The 25,089-nt window shown below is 38.6% G+C and overlaps 1 protein-coding gene across 28 annotated transcripts in view; it reads right to left on the bottom strand.

Moving 5' to 3' along the window:
* Positions 1-25,089, bottom strand: part of LOC134639848 (neurexin-1a) — a 253,513-nt gene that overhangs the window by 116,768 nt on the left and 111,656 nt on the right. For 13 of the 28 annotated variants that reach the window (XM_063491308.1, XM_063491307.1, XM_063491310.1 and 10 more), the window contains 8 exons: positions 24,397-24,600; positions 21,951-21,977; positions 14,916-15,038; positions 13,866-14,247; positions 12,651-12,841; positions 11,167-11,340; positions 9,946-9,972; positions 5,886-6,005 (listed from right to left, as the gene is read on the bottom strand). In XM_063491308.1, the coding sequence (XP_063347378.1) occupies positions 5,886-6,005; positions 9,946-9,972; positions 11,167-11,340; positions 12,651-12,841; positions 13,866-14,247; positions 14,916-15,038; positions 21,951-21,977; positions 24,397-24,600 (1,248 nt within the window). The remainder of the gene's footprint in view (positions 1-5,885; positions 6,006-9,945; positions 9,973-11,166; positions 11,341-12,650; positions 12,842-13,865; positions 14,248-14,915; positions 15,039-21,950; positions 21,978-24,396; positions 24,601-25,089) is intronic. The other 15 variants (XM_063491316.1, XM_063491326.1, XM_063491340.1 and 12 more) reach the window with 3 other exon arrangements.

The raw sequence follows: 25,089 nt of genomic DNA, 5'->3' as shown, positions 1-25,089 counted from the left end.
ATCCAGGGTGGGAGGAAAGGAGACCTAGTTTCCATGCCAACAGCCTTTACCCACATATGGCAACTGCTTCCTGGCACAGAAACCCATTTAAATGCAGATACTCAATCACCATAGAAAATTACTGAAAATAATCAGGCCAGATAGTGACCACTCGAACTGAATTGGAGGTGGAGGACGAATAATTGAAAATTAAAAAAAGAACACAAAAATAGGACAAAACAGCAGAGCCTCTTTGAGACCGATAGGATGTGATAGAAATCTTTAGCAGCACACCGTCTTAGTGTCCATCTGGGAACAGCAGGTATGGGATGTGTGTAGATGAAGATCGCCATCCTCTTGTACAGTTTACAATTTAATGGGTCCATCTAGACAAAACATCATTTCACATCATTTGAATTAGGTACTCGCTTCGTAATACTAAACTACTGGGCTGCTCCACTCAATAGCTTAACAGCCCCATAAAACATGTTTGCCTCTATATATTTACATGTTCCAGATTCTACCTCAGGCACTCAGCCAAGCTGATTTATTATCAGCAGGTCACACCTGTATATACTGCAGATGGAAAAAGATCGTAAATAACACATTTTCAGTTTTGGATTAATGCATATTTACTGTTCTAGTGAGCACTGGGCGTCTATGATTGAATACAGCGATAAACTACAGTAACACTAAAGTGTCTGAGTAAAGAAAAGACATTCCCCAGTAAAACAGTTAGGCTCAGTGATGTGTTTTAATAGGTATTTTATACAAGAATGGAGCCAGTAGCTCTGGGAGCTCTAATGCAGAGACCACTTATAAAGTAGGATCATTGTTCATTGTTGGATTTCATGACAGAAAAATAAAATACAAGCAGATTTATTCGTTAGGGAAAGATAGGTTGAGCAGGTGAGTACACCCACAATTCCTCTAATAAATTGCTGTTATAAACCATTGGTAATGTATAGATATATACATCATAATTAAACTTTGTTGATCCGTAAATATTAATATAGACTTTATTAATGCCACACTGGAGGAAACTCACCTGTTACAGCAGCACAAAATAAGGCGCAGCTCATAAAATGCTAAAACTGCTAAAAATGGATCAAATCCAGTAATATTTGTAAATATAAGCATGTATCCTTTTATTTCTTATGTATAAAGATTTGTTCCCCATTAAAAACTCAGATTTGTCTTTTGATTCTAACTTTTGAAAAGCCTCCTGCTGCCTTACAACCGATCAATTGTATGTGCTATACTTCCTGCAAGCATGCATGCACATTTGAGCGGATGGCTACCCAAGTGAATACACAGAGGCACTTAAGACTGCCTCTATTGTATCTCGGGGCACAATGGCTGTTCAAAGCTAGGCCAAGCGTTCAATACAGATGAAGCCCAAATATTTTCAGACCCATAGATTTGTTTCTCTGAGTTGCATTAAAAGACACATCCAGGGCAAAGATAAAATTACTTCCATGTGACAGCAGGCTGTTAACTCCAGTACCTCATATCCCCCTGGCCCCACTACTGGACTGGGTGTCCCCTTGTATCGATTGGAATAAAACTAAGTGGTATAATTCCTGCATGCCAGCACAAAGGAACAGGGCAAACTGTCTGTAGTGCTTCCTGACTGTGTGTGTTTATCTGCATGACAAATCTTAAAAACAAACACAACTGCTCCGAAAGAGCGCTGTTTAAAGAACAAAACAATTTCAGGAATTTTCTTGAAGATTTAGAAGAGACTGTTCATCTAAATCCCTCGTGCTGCGGCTGATTAATATAACTATGAAATGTGCAACACTAGAGAATCCTAACAAAACTTACAGGCTAGTTTCTTTCATTTTATGATTTTTCTTAGATTTCTTTCATTGTAACCTTGAAAGACTTTTTGAAATATTTATTTGAATTCTTGCTTTTGTACTGTAGAGTGATGCAACACCTCAGAGCCAGTGTGTGAGTTTGTGCGTGCTGCAAAGAAGCTGCCTTTAGACAATATGAAGAAGGAGCGCGTAACAAAAACAGGATACTTTTACTTTTGCATGTGCTCAAAATAAAATCCGACCAATCCGGTGGCACGCTTGGGGCCCAGACAGACTATTCTCTAGCTACAAAGGCACAAGAATGAGCACTGACTTAGACACATTACAGCTCAAATGAGGAGGGTGGGGGGGTTCACTTTGCCCCTTGGGCAGAGACAATGGAGACTAGACCCACATACAGTCTCCATTGTTGATACAATATTGACATGGCACTAATAGCTCTGGCTACGGGATAGAGTAGAAGAGCAACCAAGCAAGACGGAAATCGCGTGAAGGCCAGGCATACCCCTTGCTGTATCCTCTCCGCAACCCACTTTAGCTAAACAACAAGCACCAATCTATTTGTCTCTGTACATTACCCTCAGATGCTTGACCACTACAGGCACACTCCCTCAGGAGTTCCAGACTAAAGTTTAAGTCCCACCCACACACGCATACACACACTAAACCGGCTTCTGAACTGAAACAAGAGCATTATCCCAAAAAATCCCATCACAAAGAAGACAAAATGCAGTGTGGCAATATTAACACACACTCAAGCCTTTTAAAAAAGTGCTTACAATCTTTTTCTTTGGCTGCTTATCTGCATCTGTCTGAACTTGCAGAATGCCCCTGATGACTTCACCACACACAGACACATGCAGTCTGCCTCTTCTGTCAGGGTCACTTAAGAAAATATGTTCCAAATGCCATTTCATTCCTGCTGGCAACCAAAACAGTTTGTAGTAATAAGACCAAATGCATGCTTAACACCATTCACAGCCATCATAACTCATTTTGCATGGATGACTTTCTGAGAGGAATCTGAATCATCTTCGAAAGCATCACTTTGATTTTTGATTTTTGATTTTTTTACACCGACTGAAGGTATCCAGTCGTGATAATTTGTTCTATAAATACAATTCTAAGGCACTATGTCCACAGTTCATTCAAAAAAAAGAAAAGAAAAGAAAGGGAAAAAAGAAAATACTGGCACATCAGTGTTTGGGAGACGATAAAGAGAAGATCTGAAGATAGTTTTCATCATCTTTCCCATCATTCAGAAGCGAAAGGTACAGAGCTGTTCTGAAGCTGAAATACTTTTATCACAAAACACTGAAAGCACAGCCAAGAAATGATGCTATACTCTGAAAAAAAGAAAAAGTGCTGCGTGTATGATGTCAATACAAGCCACACATTCAGTGCTAGCAAAGCTTTCAGACATCTTAGTGATTCAAATCTTAAGAGTCAATTTGAATCAATTTGATACACAATGCCATCCTAAATGGGACTAAAACACCCTTCAAATATAAGAATGTAAGCTTGCCAACTAAGACATCAGTGTTGCCAGTACTGATGTCTTTCATTTGCTTAAAAAATGATGCCAAGTGACTGATATTTCCACTTCTATGTGCAGCTTCAAAAGTCAGAGGGATGGACGTTTTCGTAGGATTGATACAATCGTACCAGTTACAGTACAACAAATCAGTCTACTGTAAAGCAGCATGTCTAAGTCAAAAAGTACATTTTTTTATGGACAAGCCCAAGAGATGCATTGTAATTTTAATTAAATTGTATAAAACCACTGTTTAATACCTTGGTTTATCTTCCTCCAATGTTTCAGAGTTTTAAGTTTTACAATAAAAAAAAATCTTTCTTTGCATTTAATAACTAAACATTGTGGTATTATGCTGTCATACATGTACAATTCACCCTGGCTGAATATTATGGAGCCAGGAGCTGTTAGGTGATTTTTTTTCCTTCCTTGCGATAAGGCAAGATTGTACCAAGACTAGCTATTGGAGAAATATCTAGAAATGCACAGAGCTCCCCAAGTAAGTGGCTTACACAGTGGCCCAGTGCTTTGTTGTAAATTGCCTGCATTTCAGCTTATGCAAATATATCAGGTAAAAAAAAAAGTGATGTGTTCTTCAGAAATGCTGCTATCCTTCTTTTTGCGCCCCCCTCCCCCCTTCTATATATCCCCATGACAATCCATCAACAGAGATAAAACCCGACCATCTCAAGCTTCATTTTTCTCACTCACAGATATTTCCTTCAGCAGACCCGGGCTCTCTTGCGTCGCTATTCTGAGAACTAGCTCAGTTCATCTGTAGTGAAAGAAATTTCTTGGAAAGTATGTTTTTGTGGTTACATATTAAATCCCTTGGGTGTACACATTCATCCATCCCGTTGCTTTGTCAGGTCAGTAGGAATAATGAGACTAGCTACAGTAACTAGACTTAGGTAGAGCAGTTCTGCTCCGATATAATATATGCAAACATGCCCCATGAGTCTTCCTGCTCCCAATGCTGTCAATGAGCTCTGTGGGTCAGAACAGGATGAATATGTATGACAGAAGGAAAGGAGAAAAATAACGTTCCAAGCTGGATTTCTTCTCCTTTTAACGCACAAGTTAGGTTCACACGGAGTTCACCGGCAGAAATATGCCCCCAGCACAGCCCTACTTCCTCTGTTGATCCAAACACGGCCCGAAGAATGAAAGGTAGAACAGAACAAGCAAAGGAGGCGCAGGTTCACAGCGAGCTTATACTCAAACATATCATGGACAGAAGAATCCTTTCAGTCTTATCTCTGGCTGCAGATATGTTCGAGGTATAGGGCTGCATGAGAATCTATTAACACTTTCAGTTGATAACAAAAGACAGTGGTCTTATCAAGCAGCTAGAAGTGACACAGAATGCATTAACATTTATGGTGCTCTCTCCTCTGCTTTTGTGTCATCTCCAGAGTGCCCACTACGTTCCTCTCTCCTTAATGCACTTCAGCACTTTGCTCATTCACCTCTTGCTGTGTGAACTGCTGCAGAAGAAAATAATGACCAAACAAAAATCCCTTATGCATGTTTTGCATAAGGAAGTAGCCCAATTTTCAAAAGGTGGAGGAGACATTACCCTTGTTCGCTCAAAACCTTAACATTAACGAGCACAAAACCAAAAGTCCATTTAAGCATCTTTAAGAGAGATTAATAACACGGAACTTTAAATCACATCACGGGGCTCAGATAAAGTTTTAATGGGTGGGCATACGAGCATTTATGGGTTGCAAATGCATTATTTGGGGTAATGCTGATGTATGAATGCATTCCAGTAAAATTGCAATAAATAACAAGCGCTGTTATTTGTTTTCAGCTCATGATGTATTTGTTTACGTCTTTAGCTTGTTGTTGTTTTATTTATCAGAACACAATGTGCGTTGCTCCCTCTAGTGGTACAAATCTCAAATTTTAATGAGCTTTCACCGAACTGTCAAATGCTATGTGTCAAAGTTTCTGCCCTGCAAAGCTGCAACAGCTGTCGCCGCCCTCAGTGAAAGACAACCTATTCAAAGCCGAGCTACGGAAATACTGTGCCGAGATTCATTCTAACCGAGTTTTGACATAGTCAGTCACTAGTTACAGTACCCAGCACGGTTTACAAACCCGGAGAGTTTACAAAACAAGTACACCAAGTTTCTGGCAAACGACGTGCTTCGTGAGGACACAAATATAGAACAGAAACAGGAAACAATAATGAGCCTGAGTCTGAACGCTGTGTGAAAGCAAGAGATAAAAATGGCGCTCCTGTTAATGATAACACCCACCTTTAAATGTCTAATACCAAGATTTTCTTGGCCGCGTTCAAATAGGTTAACAGATGGAATGAATTATCTGTCTAATACTGTGAAATGTGTACAGGGCTTTTTTATTTTTGTGTGACTCACACAAGGAAATGAAATGGTGAAAAATAAATCATCATCCAAATAGTATGGGGGGGCTTTAAAAAAAGCATGCCAACAAGTAATGATGGCTTTGTTCTTTTCAGACTTTCAAATAAGAACTAGAGAAATTTTAAGCTTTGAGAGCAAGTAAAGGTGGAATCCTACCGTCATTACACAGCGGTCCTCCAAATGTCGTCATGCTGCAGTCACAGCTGAAGCCCTCCCACTGCTGAAGACACACACCTTGGTTGGCACATGAGTCCTCCTGGCAGGTAGTGCTGGGACCTGAATATGGAGACAAACAGCTATCTGGTGAGGACAATTTTTTTAATACTAATAAATACCTATGGACTCTAGAGTGAAATTAAATATTAAAGCACACACAAAATAACATAGAATACTAGCTGTGTACAAACCCTGCGATAAAAGGCAGTGAACTCAACTGTATTCAGCAAACACACACAACCAAAAATGATGAAAATGTAAATAATTTTAACGCTTGAGTTAGACTTCCATTAGTAATTTAATTATTTTATTCCATATAGTCACATTTAACGCATAACAGCAATTTAATCCACTCAATTCTATTTTTTCTCCAAATCATCACCTGTCAATGAGCAACCGTGTGCTACACCTAACCATCGTGTGTCTGATAAACTACAATGCATAACATTTCCAGCTGTGAATGCCACCGCAGGGCAAGGATGCTCATTTCTTAAGGTGCAGAGGTCCGTGTACTTTTAAACTGCACTGTATTGGTGCTTCCTGTGAAAGTGTTTAATCTTCATGCTTGTGGATTATTTCCATTTTACCACCAGTGTATTCATCCTCCAGAAGCATACAGCTGTGTGGCCTCTACAGACACTTTTTTCACAGCAGCCACTTTGACATGAAAGAGTAGGCAAGCACAGGTGTTGGTAATCACATTAATTAAGCAATTAATTACCTAAAAAGAACAGAACCGTTCTCCATGACATCAGCAGCACCTGTGTTTACCTGCTATGAAAAAAAAAGGTCCATTGCGAGGCTATTATGTTTGCGTGACTCCCCGTTAGTACAATTCATGTTAAAATGTGAGTGTGAAGCCAAGTGTTAATGTGTAAATGGGCTTATTTTATGAGACATTGTAATTTCTAACAATCTGTATTTAGACTACGTTAGTCTAGCAAGTTTACAGATTAACAGTATTATCAATGTCAGGATCTATATTTATGATTCGTGACATACAATCAGAACAAAATGAGCACTTTTTAATGGTTTAGTTGTAATCAATGCACTGAGGAGGGCTATTTTTTGTTGCTGTTTTTTATTTATTTACTCATGAGAGACTGAAAAAACAGGAAAATTGCAGAATTGCAATCGCGTTCTTACACATTTTTTTTTAAATGTATTGGAGCCACAGTAGCTCCTTTTCAGATTCAAGAGTAGCTATGGTAACTGGTTAATAGTTTCAGCATTTGCTGTACCCTGCTCAAGGCTGAATAATGCAGGGGGAAAAAAGCAGAGGGCATTCAGCAACATGAAAAAAGAAATGAATTCCTGATTGCTTTTGTCAAATATTTCTCTGAATGCAAAAAAGTTCCTCTCGCTACATTGTACATAATATATTATACTGCCTATTAAATCTTTTATAATATCCCTAATAAATCACATCTGCAATACATCCTCATTTCTGACTCACTTATGATTGAAGTAAACAGATGTGTTATGGCATATCTAGAATAATTTCAAACAATTAACATACAGAGTTATTCATCTTAAGAGTTCCAATTCATCTGACTTCTGCTGATGTAGCAGAGCATGAATCCCAGCTGAGAAAATGGTGACGTTGATTTCTAACACTAATAAATGAATATGTAATAACATGTTTTAAAAATAAAATCTGCTGAAATATTTGTGAGGGACTTTTTTATGGTAGATGCTGCAGATTTAGTGAGCTTGACCTTTTGGGAAGGTCTGATCGTGTTTGGAGTCCAATGATTTGTCTTTGTGAGTTTGCCTCTGTGGAGGCCCTCAACAGACAACCTGGCTTCTATTATCTAATTTGGGAGTGCAGAACTTTGCAGCGTTCCCTCATTTTATACACATAATGGTACATCTTGAATTTCTACTACACTACATTCACAGAATTGAGCAAAAGTCTCAAGCCACTTTTCATTTCTAGATTTTGCTAGGAAAAAGTGATTTATTGAAACATATGCAAACATACCTGGAAATAAAGCATATAAGGCAAAAACATAAGTTGCACCATTCTAGCAAACTTTAAAGTCAATATTTGGTACGACCACCTTTATTCTTCAGCACAGCCTGAACTCTTTTGGCGAGCTTTCATTTTATTTCTTTAAGCAGTCGTCATTAATAGTTCTCCAGGCTTCTTGAAGGACATTCAAAGCTCTTCTTTAGATGCAGGCTGCCTTTTATTTTGTTCTCTGTCGAGATGATCCCACACTGCTTCAGTAATTCACTGGCAGTGTGTTTGGGATCATTGTCGTGCTGAAACTGTTGCCAGTCAGGCACTTTCCAAATGGCATTGAACGGTGGTTCAAAATCTCATGGCACTTTTCTGAGTTTCATTAGAATTTCATCAGTTTTGACTAGATCGCAAACACCACTGGCTGAAATGTAGCCTCAGAATATGACAAAACCTCCACCATGTTTTACAGATTGTTGCAGACACTCACTGTTGTATCTCTCTTCTAAACTCCTCCATCCTCCAATGATGATGACTTGAACCAAAAATGTCAAATTTGGATTTATCAGACCCATTGCAACTGATTCTCAGTCCTTTTTGTGTGTAATTCGGCACACCTTTTCTCCTTGTTTCCCTTCCTTCAGAATGACTTCTTGACAGGTACTACTCCACTGAAACCATTTCTGATCAATCTTCAGTGAACAGTAGATGGATCAGATGTATCTTTCACATCTTTGCTGGAGTTTCTTAGCTATGTCAAATGGACATTACTTTCAGATACTGTTCATCTACTATAAACAGTTTTTTAGTCCTGACACTTCTTTTTTTGTCCTCCGCTTATCCAGTTTCCTCAACTTTTTTGAGGACCAACTGCACACCATGCTGAGATGTGATAGGTTTTGGCTAATAGCTCTTTAGGAATTTCCTTTGTTAGTGCAAAAATATCTTATCTTTGGTGTTTTTAATAAATGCAACTAAAGAAACAGGGAGCAAATGATATGTTTTTGGACGCTAGTAATGAAGTGTCTAAAGATACAATTTATTTGCTAAGTAGTCAGTTACGTGTAGACCAAACTAGACAACTGTATCATGCTTGAATGATTCATATGTCAAAACATTGTCCTAAAAATGGGCAGCCAATATCTAAAGAAAAATGTTGGAAGACCTTCAGAAAGCTTAGAGAAATATTGCTTCAGATCACTGAAAAAATTATAAGAAAAACTGTCTCCATGGAAGAAAAAAATAAAGGAATGAGGGATGGCGGAAGAATTTTGCACAGTTCGGTGCCTTTCTTAAAGGTTATCCCTGGAGTAGTAAAAACCTACTTTATTCCCATAACAATGCCCAAATTGTGTCCCCAAAACCCTAAAACAGTTTCAGCTAATATTAATAGCGCTTCATATACTTCAAAGTGTATTTGACTTCAGTTACTGGCCAGTGGTTCTGTTTGTTTCACGCCATATTTCACTGTTTATGTAAGTGTTAAATCTTGAAAGAGTCAGTCCTGTTGCTTGGAACACCTCCTACTTACAAAATAGAAATAGAGTGCCAGAGACAGTGAGAAAAATACAACAATAGGAAACACTGGGCTTAATAAGATTAATTATAGGTAAGACATTACAATGACCAACTTTAAGATCAAAAGCTGAATATTTTAAGAGGAAATCCATGCAGGATACATTTTTGTTCTTCAAACCATTAAAAGGCATGCACAGAGATTCCCTTATATGTATATCAGGGAACATCAAAAACCCCACAGCGGAAATAAAAGTTCCAATAAACAACATCCAATATGTGAGTGCAAATCCACACATAAGCCCCATAGACTCTGATACAAGATTATAATGAGACTTGTATTCCTATGGGACTTAAGGCCATTCCATATAGTTGGTGGTTGAATGGCAACACTAGGCAGTCATCTTGTATTGAGACATGTGGAAATTGTGGAGGTAGTGATAGTTAGAGGGTAGATATGTTGTAGATGCACAAGGGGAGAGACATCAGACTCTTTATCAGACAGACAAAGCTATCTACCTTGCAAGTCAGCTTTCATCAATGCAACTTTTGTCAGCAAAATAATAGGAAAGGAAAAGGCAAAGTATACCAGCTGTTAGTAAAAGCAGCAAGATGTCAGAGATGGAGTAGCAAAACACAGAGTGCTGAAGAAGGAGAGACAAAGGGAAGGATCTTTGTCTTCAGAAGGAGCCAGAGGTGGAAAAATTATACTGTATAATGAAGGCTAGGTTAAGCTAAACTGTTAAAGCAACTTCTCCAAAAATGGCTTCAGCAGCATAAAGTAATACCAAGAAATTGCTGCTATTAAAGGAAGCGGGCGTTCTTTTTCAGGAAAATTTAGATAACTTGTTAAAAAACAAACAAAAAAAACCAAACACCCAGAATGTTTCATTATTCATTACTAACTTATAATATAAGTAGCTATATGTTATACGTCGACTCCATCATCACAATCCAATAAATGTGTTAACATTTCCATTGGAAGTCTCAATTGACTCTGTGTAGGAGGGAAAAAAAAGAAAACAACAAGTTTGACAGACCTGCACGGGGAGATGAATTTGATTACATTTGTAATGTCAAAACACAAAAAGATCAGAAGCCGCACACTCGATAGAAAAAGAGTGGATGAATTGTGAAATTAAACTAAGTGACTGACGCTGGAAAATAAATCTAATATTGTCTCTGGATATGGTGCACATATTAGACTGGGCAAATGATATTTATGCATGCAACAAAGGATTCATACATAATTCAAAAGGATTGCTTCTGGCAAACTCTCAGATCCAGCAAGCATACATAGAGCAAAACAGAATGGGGGTAAAATGGGAAATAACACTCGCAGTACAAAAATGGCAGAGAGAATAAGCAGATTATGGCCAAGTGAAACAGAAATGATTGCCCGTGGAGGAGCGTCAGAGTTTGATGCATTCTAACAGAATACTAACACATTTAATGGATGTTAAATTATGTGCCACAGGTTGCCAGTGTGGGTGCCTCGGTGGGTGTACTTCTCAACAAGTGTGTCTTCGTCTTGGACAAGTAGGAGAATGGGAATACTGAGCAGCTTTGCGTGGCGCTGCAATGACCCCTTAAGATGGTTTTGTGAAAATAAGGGGAAAAAGATTGAATAAAGAGGGAAAAACAACTGAATTTATACCTGAGCTTGGACTGACTGAGCTTGACAGTGATTTATCATCATCGACCCACTGCGTTCACTTATTGGGTTGACAGACTACTGACCTTCACATCCTCTCTCTATTTGTCCCACACAGTCCAGGGCATCTGACATCAAGTCTGGGAGCCGCCCGTTCAGATCCACTGATGCCAGACAACCTTGAAAACCCTCCTTGGCATGCACCAGTTTGGGCAGCTCCTTGTACATCTCCTTAGCCACCCCTCCAATATACAGGTTACCTGTAAGGACATGAGAAATATGACAATACTGACCCCTAGTGGACATAAAAAACATTATCAAATATTTTGGATGGCTTTTTAAACTGAGTTTAAAGTGAACATGCCAGGCATTAGTAACAGTTGCGTGATTTATTTTATTCAAGTGAAAGAGTACATGAGGTTAATTATGTCTAGCTTTGGAAACCTTTTCTAATTGTCTTGATTTAAATGGATTTTTGTGGGAGGCTATTTTTTTTTTTGGTCATGTCCAAGCCAGACATTTGTCATCTTTCATGTTTGTGCTGTTTCATTAACAATTTCAGATAAGGAAAATTACAACACTCTTCAAGGTAGTACACCAATTACCCCAATGTCCTTACAAGCTGTTTTATGTTATTAAATGATAATTCTTTAAAATAACTTTAATTCAAGGTTGGTCTGCTGAGCACAAATGGCCCCGTTTTTATGAACATATGCACATTGTTAATGGCAGCTGTAGAACAGATTAATGTGGAATTCTTGCTCAAGGGTACCTAAGTGGTGCTAATGAGTAAGAGCCAAGCATTGTTCCTACACACCCCTGCTGGGTCTACCCTGCTGGTGCAAACCTTCATTCACAAACCCAGGTCACTGCTGCCTCAATTTAATGTAAGAAATACACTGTAGTGCACTCTCAGGAAATAAGATACCCTTATCCTATTCTTAGGTGTACAACAGGTTCCCACCAGGGAAGGGACGCTCTAAGGTGCTGTTGGTGTACCCTTGAAAGGCATCCCTATTGGTACCTATGTGGTCTCTGGGGATAATTTTCTACCTTAGTATAAGGAGGAAAAGAGCCAATAACAGACATAAAAAAGAAGTTAACTAGGGTTAATGATTATTATTTAATTATAAATTTGGGAATGGACTACCATTTGCATAGCACATTTCTAGTCACAGAGGTTATTCAGTGCTTCATCTATTTCATATCTGCACCTGCATCCAACTGAAACCAGCTCAGAACCATTCTCGCAAAAATTGAAAATTGTAACTGAGAGATGACACTGCTGTCCTTAGGACTAATATATATTGAATAAAACTTATCATGTTATTAAAAAGAAGAAGAAAATATTAAAACATTACATTTTTACTCATATCCCCATTGCATTTGACCTGATATTACATTGCAAATATTACCCTTTTTCATATATATACCTTTTTGGCTCTCAAAAGGCACACAGTTACCCTGAGGTCCAATAATTAGCTTTAGAGGTGAAATTCATGGACTGTACCTGCAGGGATAGAAATGTATTTCGTTCTAGCCCTGTTGCAGAGAGTGTATGTGTACATACCCTTCAGGTCCAGGTTTTTGGCTCCTGTTGTTGTCTGCGTGGTAATCTTGGTGTCAATCTTGACAGTGTGGAGGTTGTTGGTGTCCCTGGAGATTATGACATTGTGCCAGTGGTTGTCGTTCAGGGGTTTGTTAGAGTTGCCTTTGATCAGGTGGGCTCCATTCCCCAGGTCAGACACATAGTGTAGGTAACTGGAGGAAGATATTTAACTATCAGCTAATATCAGATGTGTTCTACATGAATTATACAAAGCTTTGTCATCTTGTGCTTTACATAGACTGTTTACTAGAGTAGACTGTAACATTAACAACATTGATACAAATAATTTTAAAAGTATATAAATATGCTTTATACTGAAATGTTGCTGTTGGTGGCTGTGCGTTTGAAAACATAAATATACAAGAGTTTGAAAAAGTGGAAGTAAATAATTGGCAGGTAGAATAAACAACAAAGGGCAATGAACAGCGCTGAACAAATCATCCTTAAATTATTTGCTTTACAGTCAATTTGAGATTTGCACGCTCGTTTTTAATTAAAAAATATGGCGTCAATGTTTAGCACGCGGGAAAGCCTAACTTGCGGCATTACTTAAAAGAAGGTTATTCTATAGCTGCATTTTGGCAATAAGTGTGTAGTCGATTCTCTTTTATGTTGGGTATTTGCTCTGCCTTCATGAAGATTAAAAAGAACAGTAATAGCCGACAGCTCCTTCAGTAAATATTCTGGCGTAGAGGTGATAAGAGAAGAATTTGAAGTAAAGGCATAAAAAAAAAAAAGCTGTCAAGAATTCTTTTCTGTTTGGAAACTGTCCTGTGTAGGAAGGGGTGCATTATTAAAATCATAATCCATTTTTATGGAGATTACTGCCTAAATAAACATCACCTACACTGGTATAAAACTGGATAGGCACAGTTAAATGGTTTTTCCTGTCAGTATTTGCTGGACTTTGCACCTGTTGGCAGGTAGGTCTGCCCTACAAATGTAAGAATGTGTAAAAAGGAGACTTTTATAACAACTGTTGCACTGACAGCAACAACAGCAAAGCAAAAATGTCAGGCATATTTTTTTTAATGTGTCTGAGTGCAGGTTTGGTGTAAACCGTCACAAAAAAACACCAGTGACATCAAACAGTCAAGCCTACTGGGTACAAAACAATATATATTACAGGTAAAGCACTTTTCTTTGACAGAATGATTGCTGCAGGTATCCACTTACCCTTTAACCAGCTCCACCACAATGAAGTCATTTCCATCGCCACTGTTATACAGGATGAGGCCGTCCGAGGAGGTGGTTTTAAACTGAAAAAAAAGGTGCATGGAGTAGTAGGCCTGCAGAGTAGTGAGAGTCACATAGCTGGAGCGTGACTTGAAGGTGACAGGGTCAGCAATGATGTTCTTGAAGCCAATCATGGCATTGAGCTCACAGTAATCAATGTCACCATTTTTACAGAGGTCTATGTAGGCCATGCCATTGAAGGAGAGGCTCTGGAGGTGGCCAATGAAGTTGGAGGGCACCATGGACATGAAGCGCTTCTCTGTCACAATGCCCGTCTCAATGTTATGGAACTCCAGCTGGGTGTGGTCACCTGCCATTTGACCTTTGATCGGCAGAAGTGGGAAGGGGAGAGAGGGTGTTATTGGGGATATCTGACAGTTAAATGGGCGCTGCTTTGCAATTAAAGGATCCACTTTAAATCCTCTCTGAAAAGAAATTAAAGAATGGCTTCACAATTGTTGTCTTTAAGGAAAAGAAAACTCCACCAGATGCCCTTTTCATGCAACCCCCAAGAGATTAGAGTCTTCTCCTGGGACCGAACCAGGGATCTTTCACTTGTTAGGTGGTGCGTAAATCATTTGTTTCAATTCAATCATATTTCATTTATGTAGCACCAAAGAACAACAACAAGGTGAAAAAAAAGAAAAATAGAGAAAATAGAGAAAACTCCAACAATGATATAACCATGTTTGAGCAAGCACTATGGAGAAAGTGAGAATGAAAATCTCCCTTTTAACAGGATGAAACCTCCAGCAGAGGTATTTTTAACTGTACTGAACTGTTTATTTTAAAGTATTGTAGGATAGACGTGTTAAAAATTTTATTTTCCTTTGCAAACAGCAACATTTTATCTTAAATGTTTTTTTAAAAAAAGGTTTTATTCTATATAGAAAAAATGATCCTGATCAGCAAAGCATGTTATGGATTATTTAAGTTTACATATTCAAAAAACTACTACATTACGTCAAATAAAAAGAAGATGAGAGGTACCTTCCACAGGTGGAAGATCATCTACGGTCAGTTTCAAATTCTTGCCCCTCCTGAACACACGTACTGTGTGCCACTCATTATCGTTCAGATTCTGACCCGCAAAAATAGTCTCTGGACCTTTGCCTGCAGGACAGTCCAAACAGCGGTTAACACACACACTTAATACAGACACACATACACACATCCATAACAGAGAGGTTGATAAAAGTAGAATAAGAAAGAGGGAGATCAAAAGGAAGAAAGTGTGAATGGATGAAGTAGTTGGACAGAGGAAGAAAACATTAAGGTAAACATAGTTAATGGGCCATAAAAACACATTTTGACTTGCATTTGCAGCACTGATCGCACCATTAGATAAGGCATCAAAATTTTGAATTCTCCCTGAACACTATTTTCTTTGAACCAATAGGAGGGAGGCAATAATCAGATGCTGTAATATATTCAAACAAGTGTTTTCTGTGAATGCAAAATGTGTGAGCTTTGAGTTAAATGGAGACACAAATATAACCTTTCTATACGACTGATGTCTTCTTTCTTTTGAGATTTTTTTTAAATTCCTATCATGCCACTTGGTGGCAGCAAATAACTACCAAAAGGCTATGACTGGACAGGCACTTAACAACCCAGTATCACTCTCCATCTTGTTTACCTACAACAGTGCAGGCAAATATTTGATTTCCCCCATGTCCACCACATAAAATGAAATAGTGATGCAAAAAGAAACACCTGCATAATGGAAGCATTGTGATTGGCGGTGAGCAGAGAAAAAAAGGAACAAATAAAAAACAAAACAACAAAACAAACCATTTTAGCCCTCGTGCTAATCGTACAAAAACAGGAAATACAGAATGTGCTTTTTATCAGCACCCTTTGAAATAATTGATGCTCTGGAAAATGGAGAAGGTTACTGAAACTGCACAGATGCCATTTAAAAAAGCTAATGAATCCACTTTATTAAATCAATAAATGCTGCTTCCTATAGTGCTGCAAATCTGCCTTGCAAGGATTTACACACATTTACACATTTTTGTGAAACTTGTATTTAACTGAATTTTGAAACTGAGAAATTGTATCACATTCTTCCTTAAATACACAGGACTGTGAAAAAGTTTTGAGCCACCCATCATATTAATATATTTTGCTTCCAAGGAGCCAGACTTTCCTGTAATTGTTTAATGCAGTCTTGAGCAATGGTTCTCCTGATTTTTTAAAGGTCTTTCAAAGTTTTTCTTTTTTTAAATTAATTTTCAGTTCAGTCCTTGTGTCTTAACATTTTCTGGAGCTACTTAAAACTGAATTGTGAAACCAGCATCAAAAAGCCCCCCCGCCCCTAAAAAACAAAAAAAACCAAACGTATTTCAAAAACACAAAATATGTTCCCATTTGTTTAACTGAATTTACCAAAAATGTCACAAATAAAACATTTTTGCAACAACAAGGTGATTCTTGAAAAGCTTTTTGCTGATAACTCTCAGCATGGTGCGCAGTTCATCTTGAGAACACTGGACAAGTAAGGGATAAAAGGAAAAGTGTCAGACCTGAAATATTATCTATAGCAGATCTGAAAAGAATGTCCGTAAGAAAAAAAATCCAGCAAAGACCTGACACAGGATCAGAGAGATGCATCTGGCCCTTCAATAGATGGACCTACTGTTCGCCAAAGGTTCGAAATGCACTCAGTGGAAGGGTGGCTGTCAAGAAGCCAGTCTTAAGGAAGGGAAACAGGGAGAGAAGGCTGAGGTATGCCATATTACTAATGAAAATGTCTTATGGAGTGATGAACCAACATTTGACACTTTTGGTTCAAATCAATATCATTATGTGTCTACAGCACAGTCATTTGTAAAACACGGTGGAGGCTTGGTCATGGCTTCAGCTGCATTTTAGCCAGTGGTGTTTAGATAAGTACATTTTGATCCACTATGCAATACCATCTTGAAAAGAACCTGAATGGCAATGACCTTTCAGCATGACAATAATCTTAAATACACTGCCAATGCAGTAAAGCATATCTGGATAGGAAAAACACACAGTGGAACACTATCAGTAATGGATTGGCGTCCCCAGAGCCCAGATTCAACATTGAATCACAGAACAGAAAAAAAACGCAGCTAACATCCAAAGAAGAGCTTTGAATGTCCTTTAAGAAGCCTGGAGAACATTTCTGGAAGTCTACTCAAAGAAATTACGAGAAAGCTTGCCTAAGAGAGTTCAGGCTGCGTTGAAAAATAAAGGTGATCATAGCAAATACTGACTTTCAAGCTTGCTAGAATTGTACAAACTCCAAATTATATTTCTATGTATGTTTGCTCATGTTTCAAAGTGATCGCACACTTCGAAAAAAAATATAAAGAAATGAGGGGCGACTAAAGATTTTAGCACAACGCTGTATATAATTTTAAAGTGCTTGATGCCAGCATCACATTTTAGAAATACTGGAGCAGGCACAAACTACACCTAAAAGGTTATTTCTATAACAACTAACGCAAATATGGACACACGACACCTTCAATCAGCCAAAGCTCATTTATGGTGGAGTGAGGTGAAGCTGTCTGATGAGTCTAATATTTTCCAAAATTATTTTTGAAAATCAGAAATGCCACATCTGCTGACTTCTGAGAAGAGCCACCCAGCTTATTAACAGAGGAAGCAGAAATGATACAGGGGTAAAATACACATTTATGAATGCAACATCCAGACTTTCCATCTATTAGAAACATCACGTGCATGAAATTCTGTTTAAAACGTATATTTTACACATCTTCCTAACTGTCTTTAGAAACACGTTGCTTACTAATATTATCACTTGAACATTTTAAATATTCTGATTATTTTGTCATCCAGTCCTGAAATCAGCATATTATATGATAGCATGTCATATGTGTTATTGCTTGCAGTCATTAATGGGTTTGTAGAGAACCCCTGTGCCAGAAACTCAAGGAGAGATTAAGAATCAGAGCTAAAATCAGAGAAACTGCACCAAATCTCTGTGATCTTATCAGAAGAATAACAAGTCTCTCCAGGATACATTTCTCCATTAGGAAATTCCAACATTGGTCCAACTAGGGCAGCATATTATTTTTTCATACAGCCTTTCTTAGATCATCTTGAATTGCTATACAGCTCTGATGTTCCCCTGCCGGGCACACATAACCAGAAAAATAGCCCAATGAGGTTGTGCCACAGTGACGGTATTAAAACCCCTAGGCTCTGGACAGCTTGCCTATACTGCTCGGTGCATTTCAGATGGGTTCCAGGTTCATTCGCCTGAACCGTTTATGGCTATTTATTTCTTGCTTTTCTGCAATCTTCAAAGCTCCATTGCAATGCGTATGCAAATCTGAGGGTTCCAAAGTACTGGGACACACTCAATCTGAGACACAGTTCTGCTCTGTAAGCACCAAACACTGGGGCAGGCTTGAGACCAGACAACCGGCGAGGGATTAAGAAGGAGAGATATGAAATAATGGGATGGAGTTGGACTTGAAAGCGTGCTTGATCTTTGCCTTCTATCATTCTGTTCTTGCTGCTCTCCAAGAAGAAAAGAAAGGCAAGAGGAAAAGAGGTCAGTCATATCAAGAAGCACAATCCTGCATAGCATTTACTACTGCTGGACCTGTTTTGTTTTCTGCCTTTAGTACAATCTGTGGTCCAAACCAACAGCTGCTGGCCAGACATTAAGGGGCTTTTAGTCCAGTCAGCGCTCTCTAGTGCCCTCACAGGCGGTGATCTATCTAAAGTGATGGATCTACAGTGATCTCTCCTTGCCTCACTGACTTTAGACCCAAGGGAACAGTGAAGAAGTGTGGCACAGGGCAGCATGAGAAGATGTGATTATCCAGTCAGTCAGCTCTGGCAGGCTGGATGACAGCTCGGACACTGGTGCTGCATGCCCCGACACTGTGACTCACATAGGTGGGGGAAAGAGGAAGTCACTGACCAAGCAGCAGGCCACTACACCGGATTACCATCAACAGAGATATCAAAACCAGATCAACGCGACAGGGAAAGCTTTACCAGGATACCTCGCTACAGAACCTGCTATCTAACCAGCACTTTGCTGCAGTAATGCTACAGTGAAAATGCTTTTGTACAAGCAGAGGTGAAACTTTATTAAAATGATAAATGATTTGTTTTCAAATTCATGTTAAACTGCTAAATACTGAAAGGCTCAAATTGCCACGACATTATTGAGACTAGCACTGTTTAGCAATAAATGACATGGATAATCATGTCATATTAAGTACTTCCTCCCATGACAGAAAAGTCCCTATTACACTGTTAATTTCAAAGGATATTAGTTATTTCCCTTAATTTAAGAAGCTATAGAATCCCGCAAGAACTTTATTAAAATTAGCTCCTTAATTTAAAGAATATTGCAACGAATAAATTAATAAGGATGTGAAGCTTGTTGCTTTTCTTAGAAAACACTACACTACGCACTCCAGTAATTTTATATAGCCCTCTTTTTATTTTCAGATTAATTCATTTGCACTATTATTGTTCCCAAAGTCCTCCTGAACAGCTCTGCCTTTACTTGTTGCCAGATTTATACCCCCCTTTTACCTTTCTGAGCATAAAATATAAGTGAATATCATTAAACTCTAGTTGAAATTCCTACTCTTTATGGTAAGGTGAGAGCTGAGCATTTATAATGAAGTAGTTTGATTACTTTTCTGAATGTAGACGCCAGAAATTAGTGCGAGTCATTTGGCTGAGAAGGCAGGATGCATGCATGCATGCTCCCCTTACATCACTCTCCAACATATGATGATTTCTAACAAGAAAACAGGTGTCGCATCTGTGTTTAACAATCTCCTCATTTAAATTAAATTAGCCACAACAAAGACTAACATTGTGACTAACAAGAGGAAAAAGCACCTTGCAATGCTGCTAAAGAAGATCAGAAGTGAATGACCACATTACGCTAAGGTGCCCTCATCACCATATCCTGGTCTAAACTGTGACTTTTCTGCAGTCCAAGCTAATAAATAATAGAAGAGCGGACTCACAGACCAAAAAAGCCAATCTGTCACAAGATATTTCTAGTTCATATTTTCAGCTTGTTGTCACTCAGTGCCTGTTAATACTGTTTAAGTCGAAGTGGCAGTGTTTTCTTCAGACAGCTCTGGGCAGCCCCAGGGAGCCTAGGTCCCTAATTGACAGTGATGTGTTCTTTGAGTCGGTGTTGAAATTCTTCATCCACTAAGCTGACCGGAGCCGCAGCGCCTGACAAGACACATTAATTAACATAGAAAAAAAGGGGACAAAAATAACAAGCGAAAAAAAAAAATTGAATTAAATGCTAACTCTTCATAAGTGGAAACGCACTGGCTTAGCAAAGTTCTTTCCAAGAACTTCAATTAAACATTTTCCTGTGACACAATCAGGTCTGGCTCTATTAAAGGAAGGCTTGCTGTCCCCCGTTCTTTTTCTTTTACTCAAACATTTTGCCTTTAGCATAACGTTACATTAACAAAATCAAATTACTTTTCTTCGAAGCTTAAGCACATTTACAGCTTATATGCCAATATAAGCATTGCTTTAATCTGCACATATGGCACTATTATTTTATAAAGAATAGGGAACATAAAAAAAATTGTACATTGTACATGCTTTAGCTTACATTATTTATTTAGCTAACAACTACATTAACCATTTTACCTGCCATATGGCTCTTTACTTTCTAGCACTAAGCAGTTCCACAGTTTAAAGGATTATCCTTCCCTGCTCAATTTTACATGATGCATAGATCTCAAAAGATTTGTACATTTACAATGTTAAAATAAATACACTGATAAATATTAATAGAGTGTTAAGAATATTTCAGACTGAGAGAAAAAGAGAAATAAATCAAAAACGCAAATATTAGCATAACAGCTGATGATTATGTCTTCGCACTAAACCAAGAATGACCTTTTAAAGCAGCGGATTGGGGGAATTAGAGCTTAGAGCTATTTATTTGCATACACAAACAAGGGATGCATTGAAGATGCACAAACAATGCTATTTAGCATTTAGAAAGGTGTTAAGAAGGGCTGGCTCACAGAAGCATGTCTAGAGGTCACATCATGTGATTCTGTGCGGAGGCGTTTTGTTGTGTAAGTCTCCACTTCTTCATCAGTCAATGACCTTCAGCTACTGTAACACACACGCACACACACACAAACAGACACAAAGAGACCTAACACTCTTGGTTTCAGAGAACAGTTTGTCCTTCTATACAGTATGTGGCAGTCTCCAGCACACTGTTATGGAGCTTAAACTTGGGTATTTCTGTTGTTATGTGCCGATACCAAGAGTGTCTGCCACTTCAGAATCATTAAACAGGAAAAAAAAAAAAGGTGTATTACGATCCAGAGAAGTAATTATTAATTCATCACTGTTCCTGAATAATAAATGTCAAGGATATTTACCTCCCAAAATATTGCAATGTAACCTCTTTGTTCAAGCGCACACATACACAAACACGCACACACATCCAAAGTGAATCCCACAAACAAGATCTGCTCTCTCTCCCTCCCTCTTCATCCCCTTCTTTCTGCTCTGTGAGGCAGGTTAATGAGAATAATAAAATCACACTCTGTATTTCCTCTGTGCTTTGAATGGCCTCATCAATTTGCAACCGCCGTGAAACGCAGAAGAAGAAAGAAAAAAAGGAAAGCAAGGAGAAGACTGAGAAATCGTGCAAAATACCTGCCTCGTGTTTTATGTCAGTGAGTGAAAAGGTTCATTAATTAGAAACCACCCAATGTGTAGAATCACAGCTGACTATTATATTTGGGTTTGTAATTAATTCAAGCCTCCCTCCATCCCTCCAGGAATTTCTTATTTTCCAACAGCTGGAATTTGGTATGATGACACACAATGTCAATGCAAGGGGCGAGTCAGATTTCAGTATGTTTTTTAACATCATAGCTACATTTTTTTTTTAACAGTTGCAAAATATAAAGCAAGCATGTCTATAAACAACACTTCTAGGGACTGAAAGGACAGTTAAGAGAAGAAGAAGAGAAAAGGTGAACAGTAACTTACTGGAGGTACAGTTAATCCTGATACAATCTAGATGGGGAAGAATAGATGAGAGATAAATTCATCTTTCAACGTTACAGCTGCAGACATCATTAAAGCATACAGTCCACCCCTCTGGGGACACACACACGGACACTGTCCTTCATCTGATGCTCTCAAACGTGATCTAATGCGCAGCAAACTTGTGAAAGTGCTGCAATGTGGCCTCTTAGAGGAACACAATTTTCACCTAACCATTAGAATTGATGTTTAATTGTATGGCCGTGCTATGTTTATCCATGAGATATGTTTTACATACACCAAGATAAATTCTTTCTCTTTTTAAATATTATTTTCTTATGAGAGCCTCAGATTTTGGTCAGGGTCATGCAGGGCCAACTGGAAGGTATACCAACTCTCTCCCCATGTGTCTCCCATGCAAGACAACTTTAAAGCACTGTCCCTTTTTGCTACTTTGTTACATGACTTATCAATGTCATATCTTTAACTAATATCAATAAGCTAAACTGTACAATTCAAAATTAAATGGTATTCTTATTTCTCCAACAGCGGGGAAAAAACAGCCATTAATTACATGTACTCGAGTGCTTCCTAAGCACAGGTTGAGATACTATACTTTTGTATCCTGTTTCCCTACTTCAAAATATTCCACTTTTTAGTAAGCAAGTAAAATTAGCTCCACCTTAGCCAATATTATGATGCTGAATGATGTTGCACTAATGATAATAACACAATAAAATAACATCTATTCCACTAAGAGCCATTTAACATGTTTTTTTTTTAATTTCATGCACATTTTAGTGATAATAAAAATATAGTCAGGTTATATAAAACCACCTTGTATCATATACAGCAGATTCATTTCTACTCTATTACTCTATTCTAGTACTGTATATGCAATTCATACATTTATATTTCATGTGGTAGCATACTCAAAACGTCCATTCTGCATAAGTGCATTTTTCGATGCGGATATTAAATTAAGTCTTCTTCACCATATTGATTTTAGTATTTTAAATTGTGATGTGGATCATTTTAATTAAGTAAAATATCTATATGCTCTTCTTTAGTCTATACTACACAGCTGTTTTCTTTGACGGTAACAAGAAATAATTATCTTGATTCTACTGTGACAACTTAACTTGGCGTTCCTGTACTAAATACCCAGCTAATCTTACTCTACTCCCACTACTGTTTCTGAATTCTGCTTCACTTCTTTTCTTTCTTAAGGCTAAGTTTGTGTCGAGCTCTAAGAAAGGTGACCCAGATCGAACTCCCTCCCCTGCTTCCCATTTGGCCCTGCTTGTCATGTGTTGTCAACCGCAGCAGAAAAGTGGTCGCAAACAGCCAGAGACCAACACGAGCCTACCCTTACAGGGAATGCTCTGCTTTTTGAAGGAGGGACAAGGAAGACAGGCATGGAGGGCTGAACCTGACAGACAAACTAAAGAAAAAACCTAAAATGTGTCAAAGATAATCCAAAAGAAAACAAAACTCCGTAGCCTGTTGTTTTCATCAGAGGGCATCTTTTTGTAGTCGCAGTAATATGACTTGTCAGCGCTGTCAGTGTGTGGCGCTGTTGTCTTCCATGGTGGGACACATGCTTCCTTGTGGTTGACAGCAGACACAGGCTGTCTACTTTGCATGCACCGCTAAACGGCTCCGCTTAGGGAGCCCATTTCTGTTTAGCCAGTGGAAAGGAGAAATAGATGGCTATCATTTGTGCGCCGAGGCTCTGTTTGAGAGATATCAAACTTTTCACAGGCATCATTGGATTCTGTTCTGAGCAAATAAGCACATGTGCACACACTCGCGCACACAAAAAAAACGAAATGTGTTTCTTTCATTTGTCCTCAATTTTCAGTTTTTGCTGTAGGCACGCGAGGGGAAGGGGTGGGGGGTGGAGGGTGTCTTTCTTTGTACTCATTTAAGACAGCCGCATATTCATGCACGACCATGCATTCCTCCCACAATGATAAAAGTGTTTCTAAATAAAGTGATTAAAGAACAAGTGTGCAGGGTATTTATTGGCCCCAAATAAGGACTGCTTCACACTAGGCAATCACTAAATATTATAAATGCCCCCATCCTGAGAAGAATTATTAGCTTCCTAGTATGAATTATAACTGGAAATACAGAATACAGCAGCGTCTGCACTGTAAGCTGCACATTTTAAGCTGATCTGAGTCTGTTGACGGTACACGCAGTGAGCATTCCCTGCTGGGCATTGCTGGCCGTGTGCTCGACTGGCAGTGAGCAAAGAGCCGCAGAGTCTTGCCATTGAAAGTCTTTACACCATCTCTTTCTATTCAATATCTATAAAAAGAAGAACAATTGCTCCGAGTGTGTGTGGGAGAGCAGGAGTATGTATGTGGCTATGTTCTCTTAAAAGCGGTTTCTAGCTTAATTTGACTTATCTGCCGCAGCGTGTGTACATCCAAGGCATTACCTAAGTTGACAGTCAGCCGGACACGGCCGCTCTCCAACTCAATTCGCAGAGCGTCAGCAGAGTCCCGAGACGTGGTGGCTATTAGGATGCCATAGGCTCGCTGGGAGCGGAACCGCAAAGACACGTCCTCAGCTTCTGTGTGCATCACCACCGGTAGCTGGACCTTCATAAACTTGCTGCCATCGTAGCTGAGGACGGTTGCTTCTGCAGAGAGAAAAAAAGATATGTGATTGGTAAAATAGACCGTAACAGTTTTATGGTAATGCAATGACTGGGCCTGTCAGCTCAGCTTAAAATGATGCCCTTATTGCAGATATTATTTAATGTCGCAACTTTCAGTTTTGATGAAACAAGTGCATTAAATGTAATAATATCCAGTCATGTAAAAGAGGAATGAATACACTATATAACTCAACAGAACAGAGACAAGTACGGTCAGCGTGTCTGGATCTATTTCTTAGACGGGAGCTTTTTTGTTTTTTTTAGAGCTACCTTGCCTCACAGACAGCAGAAACACTGAGTCATTTTGACTGCTGATGAATCCTAAAATTAGTCTCTTAGAAATATAAATACAATATAAAAATTTGCTGAGTAAGTGACTGTTAAATGGCATGTGCCCAGATATGTCACCCAAAAGCAGTGTGTAAAGACTTGTCAAAGTCTGGCGTCGCATTTTGCTGTGTACTACAGCTG

This window comes from Pelmatolapia mariae, linkage group LG13 (assembly GCF_036321145.2).
Source record: "Pelmatolapia mariae isolate MD_Pm_ZW linkage group LG13, Pm_UMD_F_2, whole genome shotgun sequence".
NCBI classification, from domain to species: Eukaryota; Metazoa; Chordata; class Actinopteri; order Cichliformes; family Cichlidae; genus Pelmatolapia; species Pelmatolapia mariae.
The sequence above is the reverse complement of the archived record's forward strand: the minus strand, read 5'-3'. Positions and strand labels throughout refer to the sequence as shown.